The sequence below is a fragment of the Mus pahari genome, chromosome 14, assembly GCF_900095145.1.
Source record: "Mus pahari chromosome 14, PAHARI_EIJ_v1.1, whole genome shotgun sequence".
Classification (NCBI taxonomy): domain Eukaryota; kingdom Metazoa; phylum Chordata; class Mammalia; order Rodentia; family Muridae; genus Mus; species Mus pahari.
Window position 1 is genome coordinate 43,943,201 of NC_034603.1, and position 21,675 is coordinate 43,964,875.

General features: G+C 48.0%; 3 protein-coding genes across 3 annotated transcripts; 2 read left to right on the top strand and 1 right to left on the bottom strand.

Annotated features, from left to right (window-relative positions):
* The first annotated feature begins 3,192 nt into the window (after positions 1–3,192).
* Tlcd3a (TLC domain containing 3A) lies at positions 3,193–10,500 on the top strand. The gene is made up of 5 exons (XM_021212139.2): positions 3,193–3,386; positions 3,673–3,756; positions 6,255–6,456; positions 8,141–8,236; positions 8,992–10,500. The coding sequence occupies exons 1-5, from the start codon at positions 3,265–3,267 to the stop codon at positions 9,259–9,261; spliced, it is 774 nt and encodes a 257-aa protein (XP_021067798.1). The 5' UTR covers positions 3,193–3,264; the 3' UTR covers positions 9,262–10,500.
* Positions 10,501–11,614: 1,114 nt separating this feature from the next.
* On the bottom strand, positions 11,615–18,715 carry Gemin4 (gem nuclear organelle associated protein 4). The gene is made up of 2 exons (XM_021212134.1): positions 18,538–18,715; positions 11,615–14,967 (listed from the first exon to the last, which is right to left on the bottom strand). Exons 1-2 carry the CDS (start codon positions 18,545–18,547, stop codon positions 11,801–11,803), a joined length of 3,177 nt encoding a protein of 1,058 aa, XP_021067793.1. The 5' UTR covers positions 18,548–18,715; the 3' UTR covers positions 11,615–11,800.
* LOC110331488 (diazepam-binding inhibitor-like 5) lies at positions 18,664–19,714 on the top strand. The gene is made up of 2 exons (XM_021212141.1): positions 18,664–18,798; positions 19,278–19,714. The coding sequence occupies exon 2, from the start codon at positions 19,324–19,326 to the stop codon at positions 19,585–19,587; it is 264 nt and encodes an 87-aa protein (XP_021067800.1). The 5' UTR covers positions 18,664–18,798; positions 19,278–19,323; the 3' UTR covers positions 19,588–19,714.
* The last annotated feature ends 1,961 nt before the right edge of the window (positions 19,715–21,675 follow it).

Below are 21,675 nucleotides of genomic sequence, written 5' to 3' on the forward strand. Positions count from 1 at the left end.
TTAAGGATGGTTGTGAGCCACCATGTGGTTGCTGGGATTTGAACTCTGCACCTTTGGAAGAGCAGTCGGTTGCTCTTACCCACTGAGCCATCTCACCAGCCCCCACACTGAGGTTTCTCTGTGAGCAAAAAGTAATAAAATGTTTCTCTTTAGTGTTAATAGTAACATTAGGGCTGGGGCAAAGGTCGGGGTCTGAGAGTGATTGAAGTGCAAGCATAAAGGCTTGAGTTTGAATCCCTAGCACCCACACAGAAAGCTCGGTATGGTGTGGACACTCTAACCCCAGGGTTGTTAGAAATGAAAACAGGATTATTGAGCTTGCTGGCAGCCTCCCTCACTCCATGTTCGCTTAAAGACCCAGCCTCAAAGGAGTAAGGCAGGGGTGATAGAGCAGGACTCTGGTTTTCCTCTGGCCAACCCCTATGTGTTATGGCAGTACATCACAGTACATCACACACACACACACACACACACACACACACGCACACACACTTTCTTTCTTTCTTTCTTTCTTTTTTTTGGTTTTTCGAGACTGTGTAGCCCTGGCTGTCCTGGAACTCACTCTGTAGACCAGGCTGGCCTCAAACTCAGAAATCTGCCTGCCTCTGCCCCCCGAGTGCTGGGATTAAAGGTGTGCGCCACCACGGCCCAGCAACACACACACATTTTTAAAAAGCATTAGTGCCCATAAACTCCTACACTTAAAATCTGCAAGTGAACAATGAGGAACAGTAATTATGTAGTTATTACTCTGAAACCATATTGAAAAAGAGTATTACTCTTCATTATCAAGTCTAAAAGCGATCCACTCGTTAAGCAGAAGGCAGAAAGCACTAAGCTCAATCCCAGTTTTGCTGCCAGCAGCGTGCCTGGAGTCGGTTTTTAATTGCTCTGGTCTGACTCTCATTTCCCCTTCCCCTCTCTCTCAAACAGTGGCAGATTTGTTGCGGGGTTTTAGTTCACTCATGCAAAGTGTCTGATGCAGTGCCTAGCATATTGTATAGTTTTTGACATACAGTTTTAAAATATCGTTTATTGAACCCTTGAAAGGTTCCATGCCAGTTTGAGATATAGAATACAAAGACAACAGAGCTAAGTTGTCTGTGAGTTTGAGTCCAGCATGGTCTACAAAGTGAGTTCCAGATTAGCAGGGCTACATTTTAGAGATCTTATGTTATTAAAAAAAAAAAAAAGGCTCATTAGAAAATGAATTTATAAATCTGCCTGGCAGAACAGAAGCACCTTTGTGGAGGAGGAAATGTTTGCTAAGGCTTGAAGGCTTGGAGTGGGTTGGGAATGTAGCTCGGTAGTTAAACACATGCTTGACAAGTGTAAGGCTGCAGGCTGGATACTCAACATGGCAAGAAGATTCTCTGAAGGATGCACAGGTTTGTTGGCGTTGGTTTGTTTTGTTTTGTTTTTTTTTTTGTTTTGTTTTGTTTGAGACGGTTTTTCTGTGTAGCCCTGACAGTCCTAAAACTCGTTCTGTAGACCAGGCTGGCCTTGGACCAAAAGATCCACTTGCCTCTGCCTTCCAAGTGCTGGGATCAAAGGCATGGCCACCACTGTCTGGCTTTCATTTATTGTTACTTTAGTTCACTTCTCCCTCCTCCCTTCCCTTAGGGCTTGGCACTTTTGGTTCAGTGTTATCATTTTCCCAAAGGAGTTTGATCGCCTAAAAAAAAAAAAAAAAAACAAGTTCAAATTTATGCTTGTTGACTTTATGGTGAATCAATCTAAACACCGTGGTGACTTCTTTGGGCACAATGTTGGAAGCTGATTTTTCTTTTATTTCAATATACAAAACACCTGTCGCTAAGAGTTTAGCGGCCAGCCACCTGTATGGATTGGTCCTCACCAGCGGCCACTGTTAGCGTGCTTATTACATGCTGCTTATCTCTCCTAGCCACTAGAGAGAGATAAGTCACAGAGAGAGCTGGAGATGACCAGGATGCATGCAGAGGTGATAGAAAGTGGGATGCAGAAAGATGTTCACACTGAGAGTCTTATTTGGGAGTCCCCCTGGTACCAAACTGAAGAGTCCTTTTCATTTTACTGTCTATATTAGCTGTGAGTGTATGACAGCCCCATTCTCTTTGAGCTTTGTTACTTTAATTTCAACTAAACACACATTAGCAACATATAGGGAGATATGAAGAGCTGTCTTCACCCAAACGGGATTACAGCCTAGCAATAGTAAGATTATAATAAAAAAGAGGAATTACCTTTTAAAGTTTAGAAAATCACAGACTCAATACTTATATACAAATTGAAACAAGCAAAAGCTATGTTTGTTATATTTCTATACCATTAACCAAATGTTAATTTATTGGCATCTTTCAGAAGCCATCTGTTATTTTATAGCGATCCCAGAATCATAAGACTTCACAACTGGAAAAGCCTTGAAGGGCATGTATCCAGCTTCCTCCCTCCACAATTGAGGAAATACGTGGCCCAGAATGGCTGAGCCCAGTTGTTCCCGCCAAAGCACTCTAATGAGACTTTGCAGAGCAGTATTCATGCCGGTGATTAGAAGAGACCTGTAGTACCTTTCCATGTTACTGGGCATTAATGAATTGTAAGACCCACCTACCCACACATTTACACATTTATGAAGTTAGGAAGCTACAAACCAAAGCAGTTTCTCTCCCAAGAAAAACTAGCGATACTGAGACAACTGGACTGCCTTGCAAGTTTCAAGGTGCTAAGTTAAAGTGGAATTACTTGGGCCAAGAACTGTTAAATAAGGGCACAGCTGTAATCTTCAACACAGTTTCCAAGACTCAGGTAGTATCTGGACCCAAAGCCAAGAGGTCCATTAAGTTCCACAGCAGGGAGGAAACACAGGCTTTGAAGCCTCCTTAGGGATTCATCCCTGAGAAGCCACCCTGTGACTGTCACTCCCTTTGCAAGCGACAATGCTCGGTGTACGAGAATAGATGGCCATAGCCCGCCCGGTCCTTCGGCCAGAGACTTGGGTTCCATGACCGCATCGTGCACGTCCTGCAAGGAGGCCCCTGCCCGCGCCCGCCGGGACAGAAAGGGGACCAGGCAGCCTCACGGCTAGACCCCGCCCCAGCTCCTGCCCTCGCCTATCGCGGCCGGCGCGCTGGTCACGCGGGGGAGCGCCGCGGGCGGGCGGCCAGTGCTGGCGGGGCCCGAGTGGCGGCGGCCGGGCGGGGCGGGTGGAGATTAGAAATAGGGAGAGCCGGCCAAGCCGCCAGCCCGGAGCACGCCGCGCAGCGAGCGGCCGCACCCGTATCCATGCTGCTGACCCTAGCCAGCGGCGCGCTCTTCTTCCCCGGGCTCTTCGCGCTCAGCATCTGGGCGCTGCACCGCTTGCGGCCCGGATGGACGGAAGACGACTGCCTGACGGTCGGCACCAGGTATCACACTCCGCCGCCTGCCCCGGCGGGGCGCTGCCCTCTGCTGCGAACCTGCGCGGAGCTGCGGGCGGGAAGGGGGCGAAGGGAAGCGTCCCTCGGTTCGCAGCGGACCTGGGCGGAGTGTGCGACTCCGGCTCGCTGCCCTTGCTCTGGGCATCGCGGCGCCATGGCCGCCCTGGAGGGCGCCTCGGCCCGGGAAAGACAGGTTGGAGAGTCGTGCTTTGTGCTGTCCGTAGTTCTGGAGTAAGAACACTTTCTTTGCTTTCTCTTCTCTGCCCCACCTCAGGTTAGTGTCCTCCGTGCAGGCAGTGCTGGCCACCGGGGCGGGGCTCACCGTCATCATCTCCTGCAAGAACGTGGTCTCAGACAGGTAAAGTCCCTTCCCAGGTGGGAAGTACAAATACCCTGGCTGAGGGATTACCCCACCCCAAATTTTAACATCTTAGTGGCTCACGGATACTAATTCTTTGTCATGCTATGATGTATGTGATTGCCTGGTGGTAAAACCCTAATTAGTGCTTTCCTCTTACTGCTTCCAACATCCCACTTTAGGAGAACTGAGGAGAAAGTGGAAAAATGCTATAGAGCAAGAAACTGAGCCTGATTTAAAGTAATGCGTTAGAGGATAGTGTGGTCTGACAGTCCCACTTTATGAGTGGGAGGATGGCTTTTGGTTCTTTTAAATGCTCTCCCTGGGCTCTCCCTCTGGAATAGCCTTTAGCAGAGATAGTAGCAGTGTCTGTGACCAGCTTCTGACCGCGAGGTCCACCACCTCTTGCCTGCAGATGCTGCTCTTGCTCTTCTCCTTTGGTCAAGATAATAAAGAGGTCTCTGGTACCTTCCTTCCGAAAGCTGAACTGTGTGTGGCCAAAGTCAGGCCAGAAAGTGTTATCTATAGCACTTAAGTAGGACAATTCATAACTTAAGACCAGGATGGGCTATCCTGTTTACACCCGGGTGGTGGTGGTACTTTTGTTTTATCTGTAGACCTGACTGACATGGAACTTGTGACAGTCCTCCTCCATCTGTCTTCCAAGGGTGGAATAACAAGCAGATGTGCCACTACACTAAGATGCTCTTATTTATCTCCCCACTTGGACTCTTCGAACCACTTTTTCTTCCAGAGAAGCTAAAGGGTGATGACAGGCAGGAGCCCAGAGAAAGTTGGTCGGCCTCTCCTGATTTTCCACCCTGCAGGTCCTGTTTTCCCTGCTGGAAGAGGAGGCAGAGGAGAGAATGAAGCTGTGTCTCAGTGGCCTGGGATCTGTCATGGGCTTGATCAGACTGTCTCCATTTCCTGTTTTTTCTCTTATGTCTCTTCTTTTTGAGACAGGGTCTCACTAGGTAGTTTGGGCTGGCCGAAAACTCAGAGATCCACCAGCCTCTACATTCTCAGTTGCTGGGATTAAAAGTGTGTACTGCCATGCCTGCTCTTCATAGTCATTTTACTTGAAATTGCTCTAAGTAATGAGTCCATTGATAGGCATTAGGTCTTGGATCTTTTGGCCCAGATAAAAGCAGCTAGCTAATTGATTAGCCTACACGTGTATTAAATGTGCCATTGTTAATTGTTTGCCTCTCTTCTGTTCTTTTTTAATTGAGCCATGCTGTGATAAGTGGGGAATTATTCAGTAACAGAGTCTCACATTACACCTTCTCTAGATTCCTGATGCTGCAGTTCAGTGGATTGGCTCCTTGGAAAATCACCTGAGATAAGGTGAAAAGTCCAGATTTGATCCTGGGCGTGGCTGGTCTCTGGGAAGCAGAGTGCTTCCCAGGCCTGCGGGTGACACTGATGCTTAGGTAGTTTGAGAACTATACAGTGAGGTTCCTCTCCTAACACAGCTGCCAAGAAATTTACCAAGTGAGTCTAATCCTCCTAGCAGAGGACAGATTCCAGTTCAAATGTTTCTTTATATGAAATCTTTGTGGATACTGGTAAGTGCAGAGATAGACTTTCTTTCATATGCTTGAATAATAACAAATCATCATTTTGGCCCAGCAAATGTTTCACATCTACTGGGCAACTTAACAGGAACAGATAGGTGTCCAAAATCAGGCTAGGAAATGGACATCTTTTGTCCCAGCTTCTCTTGGGATTTAGTTGCTGTGATGTGGTCCTCGAAGTCCTGGCAAACTTCTAGACAACTTTAAATTTATTCATTACGTGCCATGCTGTGTTTGTGGAAGACAGAAAACTAGCAGGAACTGATTCTCTGCTTCTACCATGTGGGTCCTGGGGACTGAACCGAGGGGCCATGAGGCTTAATGGCAAGCACGCACCTTAACCCACTGGGCCATCTAATTTTATAAATGAATGGAACCCAGGATTAACTACAGATTGGAAAATAACATGGCTAGGACTGCTTCTTACAAACTGTCTACAACGGGAGGTGGAGAAGCAAGAAAAAAATGCGTAGATCCAGAAGGTTTCAGAAACTCCCAACTGTTGAGCAACTGAGGAGTTAAACTGGAAAGGTTGGACTTGTGATCTAGAGCACCTTACAAACCAGTTCCTTGGCGGAGCTGCTGAATCATTTGGAAATTTATCTCTATCAAAGTCAGTTTCTATGAAAATGCTTGAAGCCTACTGTAGATAAGTAGTTGAACCAAACAAATAGTTACAGCAAACTACCTGTATATACAGGCAGAGAGAATTCCTGCTTCTCAACCTTGGCCCTAATGAAATTGCTTTATAATTTAGAGACCCCCCCCCCTCCTTAGCAGCATCACCCTCTTCACTCTGAAGTGTTGAGAGTAACAGTGGCTGACTGAAGACAGAGGTGAAGGGAACCAGTGAAGAGACTGACTTTGGGCTTCGTTGACTTCCATGGTTATTTTAGAGTCTGTCTCTATGCTTTCTTTTAGGCACTGGCTTGCCACAGAATATGTCTGGTTTTTGATTCCATATATGATCTATGACTTCTATGCCATGTACTGCTGCGAAAGGTGCCGAACCAAAGACCAGAAACTCACACGCACCACCATTATCCGAAACTTCCTGATCGAAAACCGCCTTATGGTCACACATCATGCGGTCATTCTGTTTTTCCTTGTACCTATTTCACAGGTATGGTCTCACAGGACAGCAGCCTTAACCACTCTACCATTGAACTGTATGCCTTGACCATTTCTTTCTTAGGAGTTGGAGCACTCTTTCTTCCCTTTCGTACTACATGCACCCTCCTTGCGCTAACTGTTTCATTGAATTTGATCTCCCATGCAAGTAGTGGTGGAAACCCTGCTGCCTGAAATGTTTATGGCTTCTAGCCAACACTTCCTTTTTAAAAGATTTGTTTTTGTTGTATGTGGGTATTTTTGCCTGCGTGTATGTTTGGGTACTACTTGCTTGCCTGGAGGCTTTTTCGGAGGTCAAGAGTGTTGGATTCCCTGGAACTGGAGTTACTGATGGTTTGAGCCACCATGTGGGTGCTGGGAATTAAGCCTGGGTCATTTGGAAGAGCAGCCATTGCTCATGACTGCTGAGCTATATTTCCAGTCCTATTTCTTATTTTTTCCAGTACCAGGAATGAAGCTAGCACCTCACCACTGCTGGGAAAGCAGTCTACCACACATCTGCATCCCCAGCTCTCTCTACTTTTTGAAATAGTAGTCTAAGTTGATCGGCCTTGACCTTGTAGTCCTGCCTCAGCTTCCCACATAGCTAGAATTATAGCCTGCACCACCAATAGGATTCAGCATTCTTTTTCCTTTTTCTTTTCTGGTTTTTCAAGACAGGGTTTCTCTGTGTACCCCTGGCTGTTCTGGAACTCGCTCTAAAGATCAGACCAGGATGGTCTCGAACTCTGTTATCTCCCTGCTTCTGCTTTCTCAGTGCTTGGATTAAAAGTATACACTGCCGCCACCTGGCTCAACATTGTTTATTTTAGAGATTATCTATTTACGTGGATGTGCAAGTACCTGTGGAGGCCAGAAGTGGCATCAGATCTCTTGGAGCTAGAGATCCAGGTAGTTCTGAAGTGCTTGACAGAGGTTCAGGGAAGCAAGCTCTGGTTCCCTGGAAGAGCAGCAAGTACTCTTAACCACTGAGCCATCTCTCCAGCCCTATTTGTTTATTTTCTAAGACAGGGTCTTGCCATAGAGACCTACATAGCAATCTTCCTGTCTCTGAGTGTTGAGATTAAAGCGTGAACTCCAGCACTCTATTGTTTTCTTATTTACTTTGTGTGTATGTATGGGGACAAGTGTGGAGGTCAAGGGACAACTTGTAAGAGTCAGTTCTCTCCTTCCATCACTCGGATCCTATAGGTGGGTCAAACTTAGGTCATCAGGCTTATAGGCCGTTGCCTTTACTGGCTGAGCCATCTCTTTTGCCCCAAGTTTTCTGACCCCTGTTACTAAGCAGGTGTTCCAGGATCTAGACTGCTATTTTAGGAAGAAAAACAGGAGCCATTTGGTAAGAACTTTGCCTTCTAGTATATACTTTGTTCAGTTGAATAAGCCCAATGTCTTTGACATACAGAAACAGGCTGCAGAGCTCCTCCCCATTGTCTAAAACCAGAGGAAGCCTGCTGTAGCCTATCTGCATTTGCCTTTGGATCTTCTCCAAGAGGTGACTGCCAGGGAAGCAACAGGATATAACTGCCTGTTATATTTTTCTCCCTTCAGGAGGCTATGGTTATTCATGGTTATCTTTTCCCTATAGCCCTAGATTTTCCTTCTAGTGGCTTCTTTAACCACCACATCTTCATTTCTTTCTTTTTCTTTTTCTTTTTTTTTTTTTCTCTCTGCAGAAGCTCCGAGGAGACCTTGGAGACTTCTTTGTCGGATGCATCTTCACAGCAGAATTGAGTACTCCGTTTGTGTCGCTGGCCAGAATAATGATCCAGGTGTGTGTATATGTGAAACAGCAGAGGTAACGAAGGAGGAAACAGGTTGGGATTTGGAGAGATCATAGTGCTGAGTAAGGAGACCATCCAAACCATCCAAACCATAAGACTTGATCTGACCCAAGTTACACACACACACACACACACACACACACACACGTTGGCCATGATTTAATCAATCATTCTTATACACCTATAAAGGGGGTGACTTGGGTCACTCTTGGTAAAATTAAGAGGCTCTATATTGTGACTGAGGAGATAGCTCAGTGGGCAGGACAGCTTGCTGCACAGGTACGTATTCAGGGCAACAGCCATAATACTGAGCCACAAGCAAGTGCCAGCTAGGCATGGCTAAGTGTGTAACCGAGCTAAAAGGGTGAGCTCTGGGTTCAGTGAGGCCCTGTCTTTTTTTTGTTTGTTTGTTTTGTTTTGTTTTTTGAGACAGGGTTTTATAGCCCCGGCTGTCCTGGAACTCACTCTGTAGACCAGGCTGGCCTCGAACTCAGAAATCCACCTGCTTCTGCCTCCCGAGTGCTGGGATTAGAGACCCTGTTTTAAGAGAGTGAGATGAACAGGACCTAACACATGGCCCGCAAGCACATGCATGTAAATATGCTTGTGTGTGTCCAGGTGCTAAGCAGCACTGTAGGTCTTAATTTGTACAAGAACCTGCTTAACTGTCATGAGGCTGGGCTCCATACCCTAATAACCCATCCTCTTGGTGACCGTGCCTTATCCTTCCCTTTCTCTTACAGCTAAAGCAGCAGCATACACTTCTTTACAAGGTCAACGGAATCCTCACGGTGACCACCTTTCTGTTCTGCCGGATCCTTCTGTTCCCATTCATGTACTGGTCCTATGGCCAACAAAAAGGACTAAGCCTGCTCCAAGTGCCATTTAATATCCCTTTACACTGCAACATGGCCAATGCCATCCTCATCTCTCCCCAGCTCTACTGGTTCTCACTGCTGTGCAAGAAGGCAGCCCGGCTCTTTGACACTGCCAAAGCCAAAAAGGATGGTTAATTACTCTCAGGGGTCAGGCACTCACACTAGCTGCCTCAGTATTCCAAGGACCAAATCATGCCTGGGGTAGTCTCTGCCTTCTGGATGTTGATAAGCCTCTGGATTTTTGGTCTTCTTTTTTTTTAAATCCCCATTGCCTCCTTCTTCTAACCAGCCTTTTGCAAAAGCACTTTTTGTTTTGTTTTCTGGTGATAACTTGGATCCTGTCAAAGCCCCGCTGCAGTAGTTTTAACGCAAGCCTAAGGAGCCTTCCCTGGGCCTGTGGTAAGAGTTCTGGGAGGTGAAGCACTGCTTTCCCCTTCCCACCCACTCAGGGCAACACCCGGCAACACCCGTACTGGGTCAGAAGCAAGTGACAACTTGGTTCTTGAAACTGTGTCATTTTCCAATACTAGGAAAGACATCGTGGGTATGTCTTTTACTGTTTACTAGACAGCCCTTGTCCTTATCTGTATATCAACAATGAATTCTCATACTCACTGACTTCTAATCAGAAGGGCTCACTGACAATGGGCAGGAGGCAGGGCTGAGAACCTGAAGCACTTGAGTAGGTCAGGAGGCCTGCGTCTCTGCAGGCTGACTTTGTGTAAAGACCAGTATCAAACTTGTGAGCCTCTCGAAAGCAGTTACCTACACCATTTCCTTTTTAGCATGGCCTCTCATGACCAGTTTTCTGTGTCCACACACACCAAAAACTGGCCTGAAACTCCAGGGACAAGGTGGAGTGATGGCTTCTATAGCAACTTACTGGGTAATCCCACACTGACACTGCCCTTTCATACAAAATGGACACAGACGTCTGCTCTCTAGCTCCTGAGGTGTCATGTAGGCCTGTGCTTCTAGCGCTTCCTGCTAAGGCAGACCCGTTTCTGTGTTGAATGTTTGAGCCACAGAAAGCTAGAAAACGGGAGAAGCCAGACAAGCCAGAGCATGTCCTGTGGACCAGTGCTGCTTGTTAGCCATGTGCTGTAGGATGTGGTGTAGCACAGATCATCTCTCACGGCTGGCTGGGGGTGAGAGGACCTGCTGCCACTACTTCAGGTGGCAGCAAAAACACTACAGTGCCTTATAATTCACTGTCCATGGACTTCTAAAGGACTGGATGGTTGTATCTCAAGTTTTGAGTTTCAGTCTTTAATAGGTGCCATTTAAACATAAAAAATGCTGTTTTGTGTTTTTTTGTTCTGTTTACTGTACCCACAAGTCATCCATATAGTAATTAAATTGCACTAAATTCTCTATTTGTTACGTGCCCTGGCGCCGACTTCCCCAAACATCCGAGACCCAGCCTGACTACTGTGTTCGGTAATTCCTACTCTGGTCACGGAAGGCAAATGGCCTCAAGGCAGGTCTTACTCATGGTCCAACATGTTGGTTCAAAGTACCAAAGGATACATGGAAGGCGCCCAGAGTTCAGGTTCAGTGCTCACATATAACTTCAGGTTTATCTCCCTTTGGTGGATCCCAACTAGAAGTTGGGAGGGTGGAAGCCTGCCTGTTGACCACAGACAGGTTATATTAGGTGGGAGAAGAGTACCAGAGTAGTAGACCATTTTAGATGAGGGTGTGGGTAAGTAGGTGATGGATCCTTTTCTCTCCCCTCCCTAAATGATACCTCCCCTAACCAGTTCTAAGAGTTGTGTAATATTACCCTGGAAACCTTATGCTTTCATTTTTATGCTTCTGCATTGTTGCCTATGCCACTCAGTCATCAAAACCAAAACAATCTCACCCCAGGAAGAAGGTAATTATACCCACCCTCCAAGGGCACCAGCTATTCACCAGCCCCGGCTTAGCACCTTTCCTGGACGTGCTGAGGGGATGGTTACTACCCCCTTAACAGTGTTCCTTGGTGCAGGCCTCTGGCACACAAGTCACAACCAGTGGTGAATGAGCCCCTTTCCACATCTGCCCTTTTTGAGATAACCTTGGTAAAAAGATGGAATACAAAAATGCTTGCTAGTAGCCCAGGCTGGCCTTGAACCGAGTCTTCAACTTCAGCTACCGGAATGCTGGGACTGTAAGAACGCACTACCAAGCCTAGCTGAAGGCCCCTCGAGGGCCTCACTAAAAAGAACAGAACTCCCCCCTACCCGGTAGCTCCACCTCGGGGCTTACTGCCAAATCTAGGTGGAGAATTTCAGTTACAAACATGTTCCTCCCCGGCTGGCCTTTTTAAACTTTTGGATATTCCTATGCAGTGCAAGTCGCCACCCTCTGCCTGAGCCTCCTGAAGGCTGATGCTACAGGTGTGCACTCCCATACCTGTCCTACTGGCTTGACTCGATCTTAAAGACTACCTAAACCTAATTTGGAGCATATTTAAGCCCAAACTTCTGAGAAAGGCTCAAGATAAGATTAAACCCAAGAGAATTTTATTTAAGTAGTATGTGACAAATATCTAAGAAAACGATTTCTTTATACCGTTCTTGTACTCCTTTCACTGTGAACATTCTCATAACTTTGTTTGTTCTTAGCTCTGGGTCCTGCAGAAACACCATGGTGGATGGAGGCATAGCTTTGTTCTGCCCTCGACAGATCAGAAGTTGTTGATCTTTTGTAGCAGGGTTTGGCGCCGCTCCTCAGGGCTAATGTTCTTGGCGATAGACTTTAAGAAGCGCTGCTCATCTACCTTCTGGAGCAAGGAGCTGACAGAAGGGTTGCTTTTGCTTAGAGTCTCGTAGCAGGTAAGGATTTCCAAGGCCAGCACATAGAGGGGTTCACAGACCTCCTGAGGAAGCATAGCCATGATATGCAGAACATGACAGAACATCTGGGTATAGACAAACAGGGTTTCCTGAGTAAGATCCCCTTCTTGTCCTTGAGCCCAGGGACCCACCGACTGTATCAACCTGACTGCATCCAGGACACTGGTCAGACTGTTACAGAGGAGTTTGACCACATGGCTCCATCCGTCCAAAGGAAGCCAATTACAACAGCTCTGGCTGCAGAGAAACTGGAACACTCTCAAAGAAAGAACAGAGAGCTGAAGTTCCTGGGCAAAAGGCTTCAGGTTGAGCAGGGGAACAAACTGAATATACTCTAGACTGTAAGGGACATGAAGAAGCTGTTTCTCCAGTAGCTTCCTGGTCAGCTGCTGGAGGTATTGCCATTCCTGGGGGCTACACCAAGGCATGATTTGTACCAGGGCCACCAGAAAGCCCTTGCTAAACAGTCTGACCTCCTCAGGATTGCCCACATCCATCACCAGGAGGGAAAGCATCTGTTCAGAGATACTGCTGGAGATTGAACAGCACTCCATCCAGGCGAGAAGACCTGTGCCAGGCCCATACCCTTCATGGACCTGTGAGGTCCACTGGGCCTCAGAGAGCTTACAGATCTCAAAAAGGGTAGCTGGCACCTCACACTTGAAGTGGCCTTCAAAGAAGTTCTTCAGTCGCAGGCCCACAGTCCAATCTAGCTGGTCTAATTTGCGGTGGAGCCAGGACAGGGACTTGGCCCAGGTGTCTGGGGAGAAGGTTTCTGTGTTGGCTAGCACAATCTCACATAGGAGTTCCAGAATGTGGGTCACAAGATCCTTGCTGTCCAGAGTGAGGTAGCGCTTCTCCCGGGGGAGCTGCCAGAACTTGCTAAAGCTGTCCAGGAGCTGGCACAAGCTGAAGAGCAGAGGGAATGGGGAACAGGTCTGCAGCCAATACTCTTCCAGGCCTGCATTGGCTTCAAGGGTCTGGATGAAGAGCTTCAGACTCAGGCCTACCTCCTCCATGTCCAACATCAAGAAAGGCAGGACAAACTCCTTCAGCACCTCATCTGGCTCCAGAAGAGCAGCCACTGGAATCCCCTGTGGCTTCACAGGATTCGTCAGGCAGCTTACCAGCTCCAGAAACTGCTTCTCTTCTTTGGGTGTAGAGAACTTGGTCCAAACAGTTTCTTTGAGGCAAGATACCATGAAACTGGTATATGGATTTGGCCCTTGTTCTTCTGTGAACTTCAGGGCAGGGAAGGCAGTGAGAATCTGAGCCAAGAACCTATGTGTGCCAAGATTGGTCACAGCTAGGCTACACATCTTCTTCGCCACAACCTCTGGGTTCAGGATCACCAAGTGGGCCACAGAGGCCACAGCTTTAGCCAGGCCCTGTTCAGATGTACTCTGGGTGAGCTGGTTAAACGTCGTGTTGAGGTCTTCCTGAAAACCCTCCAAGTAATCAGATAACCTGTCTGAGAGGCCCTTTGGCCCCAAATAATGCAGGACACCAGAAAGAACTTTATTTTTGTCTGGAAGAGAGAGGTCTTCGTAGCATTCCAGGGTCAAGCAGATTACCTGCTTGATCTGAGGCTGGGGAATAACCCGATTAGAGCTGATGACTTCCATCACTGTTTCCAGCAGACTCAAGACCAAGTCTGGTTCTCTGAAGAGAGACCTGTTGTTAACCAGGCAGGCAACCCACTCATCTGAAAAGGCCCACTTCTTCTCAGAAGCAAAAATGTAGCACATCTCCATGTGCCGGTCCATCTTCTGCTCAATGATGGCCATGGCAATGGAGGCAGTGATGTCCTCAAGGCCCTTGTCATTCAGCATTCTGCTGGTTTTCCTCAGGAAGTCCCTGACACACTCAGCCAATTCTGAGACCACCTCCATCTCCTCCTTGGGCATGTTGGTATTATCCAGGTAGAGCTCCAAGTTCTGGCAGAAGGAAGTCAGACTGTCACACAGCCGGTAGGTGTCATAATTTGTTCCCTGACTGCTGTTGAGCATGTCCTGCAGTTCTGCACCCCACTCTTGCAGCAGGTTGTACATAAGCTCAAACCCCATGAAAACAGTCTCGCTGGGGAGCTTGGCCAGTGAGGTGAGACTCACATCTCGCTCTGCCTCCTTTACCTTGTCTGCCAGGGCCTGTCGATGGTATGGGTTCTGGGAGTCCGAGTTCCACACAGAGATCACCGTAGCTAGTTTGTCTAGGTACACAGTGGCCGACACCTCCTGGGTGTCATCCTCCATAAGTGCAAACACACTCAGCATGTCAGCCAAGTTAGCTAATGCACAGCACTTCATTCCCAGGGACGGGATTCTCTTCTGGATCTGCTTCAGCCCGTTAAGCAGCATGGCCAAAAGTGGCATGGTGGGACCCACATCTGGGTCAGACTTGAACCTCTTTGGAGGATGGGAAAACTCATCTGAGGATGGCAAGTATTTATGGGCCATCGTCCTGAACTGGGAAAGCAAGGGGTCCTGCTGGTCACCCTTGTGCTTCATCATTTCCCACCAGACATCTAGGAAGAAGGCCACATCCTTGGAAGATGTGTCAACAGTCATGTGCTCCAGGAAGCTCTGTAGTTCTGAGCGGCCAATGGTAGTAGGCAAGGCCATTAGGAGTTGAATGAAGAGTCCAGAAGCTTCCAGAGACTTGAGCAGCTCAAAAAGAACTGTGTGGTTGATGGTAGGGATCATGTTGCCCACGGAGAAGAATACATCTTCCTGCCACCGGGTATCCGAGTCAGAAGGGCTGACAGGGGAGGGCTGAAGCACCTTGGCCCAGATGATGATCAGTGCTTTCTTCTTCCAGGCAAAGGGCTGGGAATGTGCTGTGGCCGAGGAGATCTCCTTCAAGGCCTCCACAATGGGCTGTCCCACACGTTCCCAGTCAGACTTCGTCAACTGTACCAGGGCTTTGGGGTGGAACAGCTGTTCAGCCATCAAGAAGCCCCCATGCAGAATAGTCATTTCCTCACAGATATTCAAGGGTCCTGCACAGAGAAACCAAGAGGTTATGAAGTTATCGGATTAGTGAGAAGTTAGAAGGAAGCAGCCGTCAGATGGCTACCTTTATCAAGATGACCTTGACATCTTTCAGCAACGGTCTTGACATCAATGGGAGGGGAGGCATGGTTAGTAAGAGCTCACAAAGTTCAAAAGGTCTTGGCCAAGGAACAAAAACCAGTTTCTAAGATCTCAGGCCTGGATAGCGGAACAATGGTACCTCTGGGAATAGGAGGCAGAGAGGGGTTCAGAACAGGCTTTCAAGGGTTTAAAAAAACTTTAATTATGTGTATGGATCTGTCGGGGTTTGTGCATATGAATGCAGTGTCCACAGAGGCAGGAAGAGGATGCTGGGTCCTCTGGAGCTGGAGTTACAGGTGACGGAGCCTGCTGGTGTGGTTGCTGGAAATTAAACTCTGGCCTTCTACAAGAAACATAAGTGCTCTTAACTACAGAGTCAGCTCTCTTAGCCCCTCAGGACAAGTTTTAAGGGAATACAAGTTCAGTGTTATTACCTGGAGTCTGAGGTAGAAGACACTTAGTGATGTCTTTCAGCAATGGCAATGCGTTAAGGAGAAAAGGCCTGACGTGAGTGTGTAGGCAGTACCAACTCAGAGAAGTCCAGGAAAATCAAGGAAGTGACTAAGATCCCTCAGCAAAGTGTGAAGAGGACAGCTGAGGTTACAGTGCGTAGAGGATTAGGGGACAGTGCCACCACATATGCGTTAGAAGACTTGACAGAGGCCAGTGGCATGGCTCAGTGATTAAAGACATCTGCCACCAAGGTTGATGACCTGAGTTTGATCCCTAGAGCTGAAATGGTAACCTCTATAAGCTGTCTTTTGACTGACACTTGTGTACTGAGTATCCATACATACACACAAAGAATGTTAAAAAAAAAACAAAAACAAACAAACAAACAAAAAAACAACCGAGCCCAGTGATGACAGACTATGGAAGATACAACAGGCAGTCTTTGTTTTGGGGGTGGGAGGTGTTTATTGTCTTAGTTTTTTTGTTGTTTCTGAGACAGGGTCTCACCATGAACTGGCTAGCTTTGAACTCAGATCTGTCTGCCTCTACATCCTGAGTGCTGGGATTAAAAGCCTGTGCCACCACACCCAGCTGAGCCTGTTTTTGAACCCAGAGCCTTGCATGTAACAGGCAAGCACTCTACCACTGAGCTGTACCCGAGCCCTGCCTTCCTTCTTTCTAAGCACACTCCTGCTTCAACAAGTTTCAACATTCTGTGCCTTACAGGGAAAAAGTTCACCCAGCAGTTTCTTCCAGTCAGAAAGGACAAGCTAGTGAAGGTTCTGGCTCTGTGGCAGGAACCAGGAAGTGGACAGAACAAATATTACATCGGGACAGTGGTCATTCATTCACTGAGTTAAGAACTGACATTTAAAGGAAGGCCATGTGGGGGTTTAATCAAGATAATGGATTCAAATCCTAACTCAGTCATTAAAACATGTGACTTTACACACTTTACTGAGCCTCCCGTTGAATATATGAGAATATAATCTTCATGGTATGAGAACCACATGACATACACTAGTCACATTTTTTAACTATTTTGGTACGGTTACCTTTTTGAAGCATCTCCCAGGGATGGAAGAATGGATGGGTTATATAAGCTATCTTAACAATAATCAGACCATCAAGAGCCTGATTTAAATGCTCAATTGTTGGCAGGACTAGTCTTGTCAATATTTTGTCTCCTCCAGTGCAGAAACAGATGGGCACAGGTCTTTCCCAAAGTGTATAATCTGGCCTAGAAGCTGAGTGCAACACCTTGTCACGTCACTGCTCCTGACAACCCCTACCCCTTCCCAGGGCCTAGCTCTCTCCTCAGTCCTCTATGCGCCCAGAAATACAACTGCCCTATTCTCACAGGCCAGAGTCTGCAGCAAACATGCTGACTCCAGTGGATGGCTGTGGGGGCCTATCCTTTTAGTCCCAGCTCTAGTGAAGCAGATTTTTATGAGGCAAGCCTGGTCCACATACTGAGTTTCAGGCTAGTCAAGGCTACATCATGCCTATCATCTCAAACTTCTCCTAGCCCCAGAAAAAAAAAAAAAATTACACCAGGCAACTAAAAAATCTGGCCACTAACCATTTACTGCCACTGCCTGCCCACCCCAAATCAAGGCTCAGCACTCCCACAAAACCCAGACCTGAAGGCAAGCCACCTTGGTGTGCACAGTGACAGCTAGGCTGCTGCGGCAGGATTCTTTCTGGCTCAGGTTGGTCTGCCGACCCCGAACACATTTCCTTATAACTGGAAATGACATTTTATTAAATTAGACAAGGGCTAATGACTGTGCCTTTCAGACACCGTGTACATGTGGCTTGAGAAAAGTCCCAGACTCAGCTCATAGCCAGGGGAAACTCAAGGGCTTTTTTTATCAGTGGCTGGCGCTAGGAAGTGACTGGTTACTTTGGCAGGCACTGGGCTGGGTGGCATACTTGTATTTTTTTCTGATAGGCTCTTGTTATATAGCTGGAACTGGCTTGAAACTATACGGACCAGGTCGGTCTAGAACTCTGAGATCCTCCTGCTTCTGCCTCCAGAGTGCTAGTTAGATATAAGCCACCACACTCAGCACGACACCTATAAAAATCATTTAATTGCCAAACTAACTTCTTGAGGATTATAACTCCTGTTTTAGAGATGGGAACCTAGAGGCCCAGGCACAACTTTGCAAATTGTCTCAACTAGGGAGTCTGAGCCTTGGCAGCACTCTGCCCAGCTGCAGGGCACGAAACTACCATTCCACACTAAAGAGCTGGCTAGGGACAGACTTCTCCACAGCGTATTATTTGCAAATCTTGGAGTACTTCCCAGGACGGCCTCCTAGTCTTACCCTCTGAAGAGCACACCTAGCAGGGTGGGGAGGGAAGGTTGGCAGATGGCCACAGATTTCTACCAATTCCGCCTTCCTTCCAGACCTCGCCTAGGATACTCCAAACCAAGCAGCACTCGAATTCGGATTCAAAAAGTGAAATCTCAGGCTGGTGCACAACCCCTTGTGCTGGTGCACAAGAGAGGGCGGGGGGGGGGCGTGCACTATGCGTGAGTCAACGAAAGGGGTCCTGTTATGCACGTGGTCGCAAAGAAAACGCCAAGCCTCTGGGAGAAGGGCAGTATCAGTATCTTTGCTTTATGCACTAGGAGACCTGATAAGAAACATGTTCACTAACTCGGCGGTCATTTAATAACGAAGAACTCTCCGGACGTCCGTCCCTCCCAGCCCGGCATTTCCGAAACACGTGCAGTAGCCCTGAGCATTTCCAGAACCAAGGCTACATTCGCTCCCGGTTTCCCACTGGGAAGACACTACGAAAGACGGAGGAGGAATCGAGGAGACCATCGTGTGGTGAGGCTGCAGGATGGAGGCTGGCCTCCCGACTGCGGGTCCCCCAAAACTCCTCAAGCCCCCAGCCTCCCGAGCCCGCTCGGGAGAGCGCCGCAGGAGCAGTGCAGAGCCTCGGCTCGCCCTGGAGGTGTTTGGGGGGCGCGGCCCAGGGGCCGGAGTAGGGAAGCGGGAACCCACCTAGGTCCATGGCGGCGAAGCTGGCGGCCGCCCCTCCTATTCCAAGGCCCCGAACACAGTGCCCGCGCCACGGCACAAAGGGCGGCGCTACAGGCGCGTCACAAGCTCCGCCCACAGCGCGTCTCCGCTTCCGTGTTGTAGTCTGCTAGCCGCTGCCGTTCAAGGCGCACGCGTACTCCTCTCCAACAAGCTCGCGGCGTCGAAGCTGCCCTAGCCACAGCGCCCTCTCTCGGCCTAAGCTTCCCAGCCGTCTAACCACAGGTACCGTTAGCCGTCTCCATGTGGAACCTGACCCCTTCAGGCCAGGAGGTCGAACCCCTTAGTCCAGACCCCTCATTCACCCTCACTCAGGAACCCCGGGCAGCTCTCGCCCACGATTCACCCACAAGGACTAACTTTCCTTCAGCTGTGCACTAACCAGCAGCGGGTCCACGGGATTCATTCTCTCCCCATCCAGCCCAAGACACACAAAATTCCCTATATTCTTTTCCTGCTGCACTGCCTTCTATGGGCAACAGCAGAGTCAACTTTCAGAGCTCCTAGGTGCTTTTATAACTTTGAAGGGCAGTCACACTGGAAAAAGCTCTGCCGGACAGGAGCAACTGAATGGATTCCTGGTCCTCGGTTTGTACTTTATTAAGCACACAAACGCCCCGTGTTCATCCCACACATTATCTCTTTGCCCCTTCTTTCCAAGGCCTAACAGTAACATGGTTTGCTTGTTTCCAACTTTCTTCTAGTACCCCGCATCACTAAGAACACAGAGACATCGCCTCTGGTATACCAATGAGCCAAGTGGAGTTTGAAATGGCCTGTGCTTCACTCAAGCAGCTGAAGGGGCCTGTGAGTGATAAGGAGAAACTGCTGGTGTACAGCTTCTACAAACAGGCCACCCAGGGCGACTGTAACATCCCTGTCCCTCCTGCCACAGATGTGAGAGCAAAGGCCAAATGGGAGGCATGGATGGTAAACAAAGGGATGTCCAAGATGGATGCCATGAGGATCTACATTGCTAAAGTGGAAGAGCTGAAGAAAAACGAGCCTTGCTAAAAGCATTTTGGCAGACACAGAAGTAGCATGGCTCCACTGGTAGGGGATGGGCTTAAAGATTCCTGATGGCTGAAACACACTGAAAGGGTAGCAGGGTTAGCAGAAACACCAATAAATCATTCAAACTGCATGGGAGTGGAGTCTGAGGCAAAAGAGAAGCTCTTGGGGGTCCTGGAGAAATACTTAGATGTGTAGAAGCATCTCTCTGCTGGGTGAATTAATCTGCCTTTCTGTGGTCTGACTGACATTATTAGTTTTCCCAGTTCCACAATGTGTGTGGATATTTGGCAGAAGAGCAAAGAAGTGGAGTGAATCATGCTATTAAAATAACCAGGGTTGGAGGGTGGGGGCTTGGATCTGTATTATCAGGGGCTGTCAACTCACCAAGAACCCAATAGTACAGAGGAGAAAGGGGCTCTGCCTTCTAAAGAGCTAAAGTCAAATAGAAAAGCCCTCACCTAAAACAGAGGTCTGAGAAGTTAGGATTTTGATGGAACTCAAACTTTGAGTGACATGATAGGGAAGTGACTGATGCATCACAGCACAGCAGCTGAGGGACAGTGAGGAAAGATGGCTTCAGCATCTCAAGGCCTGAAAGTCACCTAAGGCTTAGCAACCTAAATGTTCTTAGGACTGCTGTTCTTAACCTAGGTATCTGCTTGGGGCCCTGTGATGGATGGACACATGCATGCGCGCACGCGCGCGCGCGCGCGCGCGCGCGCACACACACACACACACACACACACACACACACGTGGCTCATGTAAGTGCCAGGATACCCTGTCCATCAATACAGAGGCATCAGTGTGCTAAAATTGTGCCCAGAAGTTGGCATATGAAGTGTTAAAGTAGAATTCTTAACTTTGTGGTAGCATGGCATTTTCCAGTACTTTTCCTCAAAATGTGTCTTGTCTGAGGCAAGTAACGCTTGCCTGGCACATGTGAGGCTCCAGGGTTTGATCGCTAGCAAATCCGTTCATGTAACAGCAAGTTTCTATAGGAAACTGGTGGGGGCGCTATATTTTGTTTTATGAGATAGGGCTTGGCTGATATGGATTCACTCTATAAACCAGGCTGGCCGTCAGAGATCCATCTGATTCTTCCTCCTGAGTGCTGCATTTAAAGTATGAGCCACCATGATGGCTATAAAGTTTATTATCATTAAAGTTTTTTATTGTGTGCACTGTGTGTGTGGGGGGGGTGAGGGTGCCAAGTGTGCATGTGTAGGTCAGAACACAATTCAGAGTTGGTTCTCTCCAACTTTTTTTTTTTTAAAGATTTATTTATTTATTATATGTAAGTACACTGTAGCTGTCTTCAGACACTCCAGAAGAGGGCGTCAGATCTCGTTATGGATGGTTATGAGCCACCATGTGGTTGCTGGGATTTGAACTCCGGACCTTCGGAAGAGCAGTCGGGTGCTCTTACCCACTGAGCCATCTCACTAGCCTCTCTCTCCAACTTTTGCATGGGTTCACAGGATCAACCTCGGGTTGCTAGGCTACCCTGGAAAGCATCTTTACCTGCAGGGCTCTTTGTGGGCCCTGTGATGGTCATTTTCTTTCTTCCGGTGATGCAGGGTTAGGCCAGACTAGACCAGATTAAAAGTAGATTGTTGGGAATTGTTTCTAATGTTTTGTCTTAATTCATCTCCCCAGAGCCTTGTTTCCAAATGCTGAGGGTCCCTGCCCCCAGCTGGCTTTGATCAGTAATAAAGAACTGCCATACAGCCAATGGCTGGGCAAGGGGCAGAAGGAGATGAACAGGCAGATTCTCCATGACTTAGAAGCAGAGAGATTAGATTTAAGAGCTGCAGGAGAGAAATCATCCAGCAATGTAGGTGTAAAGGGAAAGCCGCCCCATTGGAGGCTGCCCAGAAGGAAACAGGGCAGCAAAGATAAAATATTGATTTAGAAGGCGTTAACTCAGGAATACCAGAGGGGAGTCTGTGCTAGCTGAGGGGAGGTTTGGAAGTGCCCAGCCACTGAGCAAGTTAGGCATATTAAAAATTAAGCTGGCATGCGTGCGTGCGTGTATGCCTTTGTGTCTTTGTCGAATTCTTGAATTTAGAACACTCTGGCGGGTGGC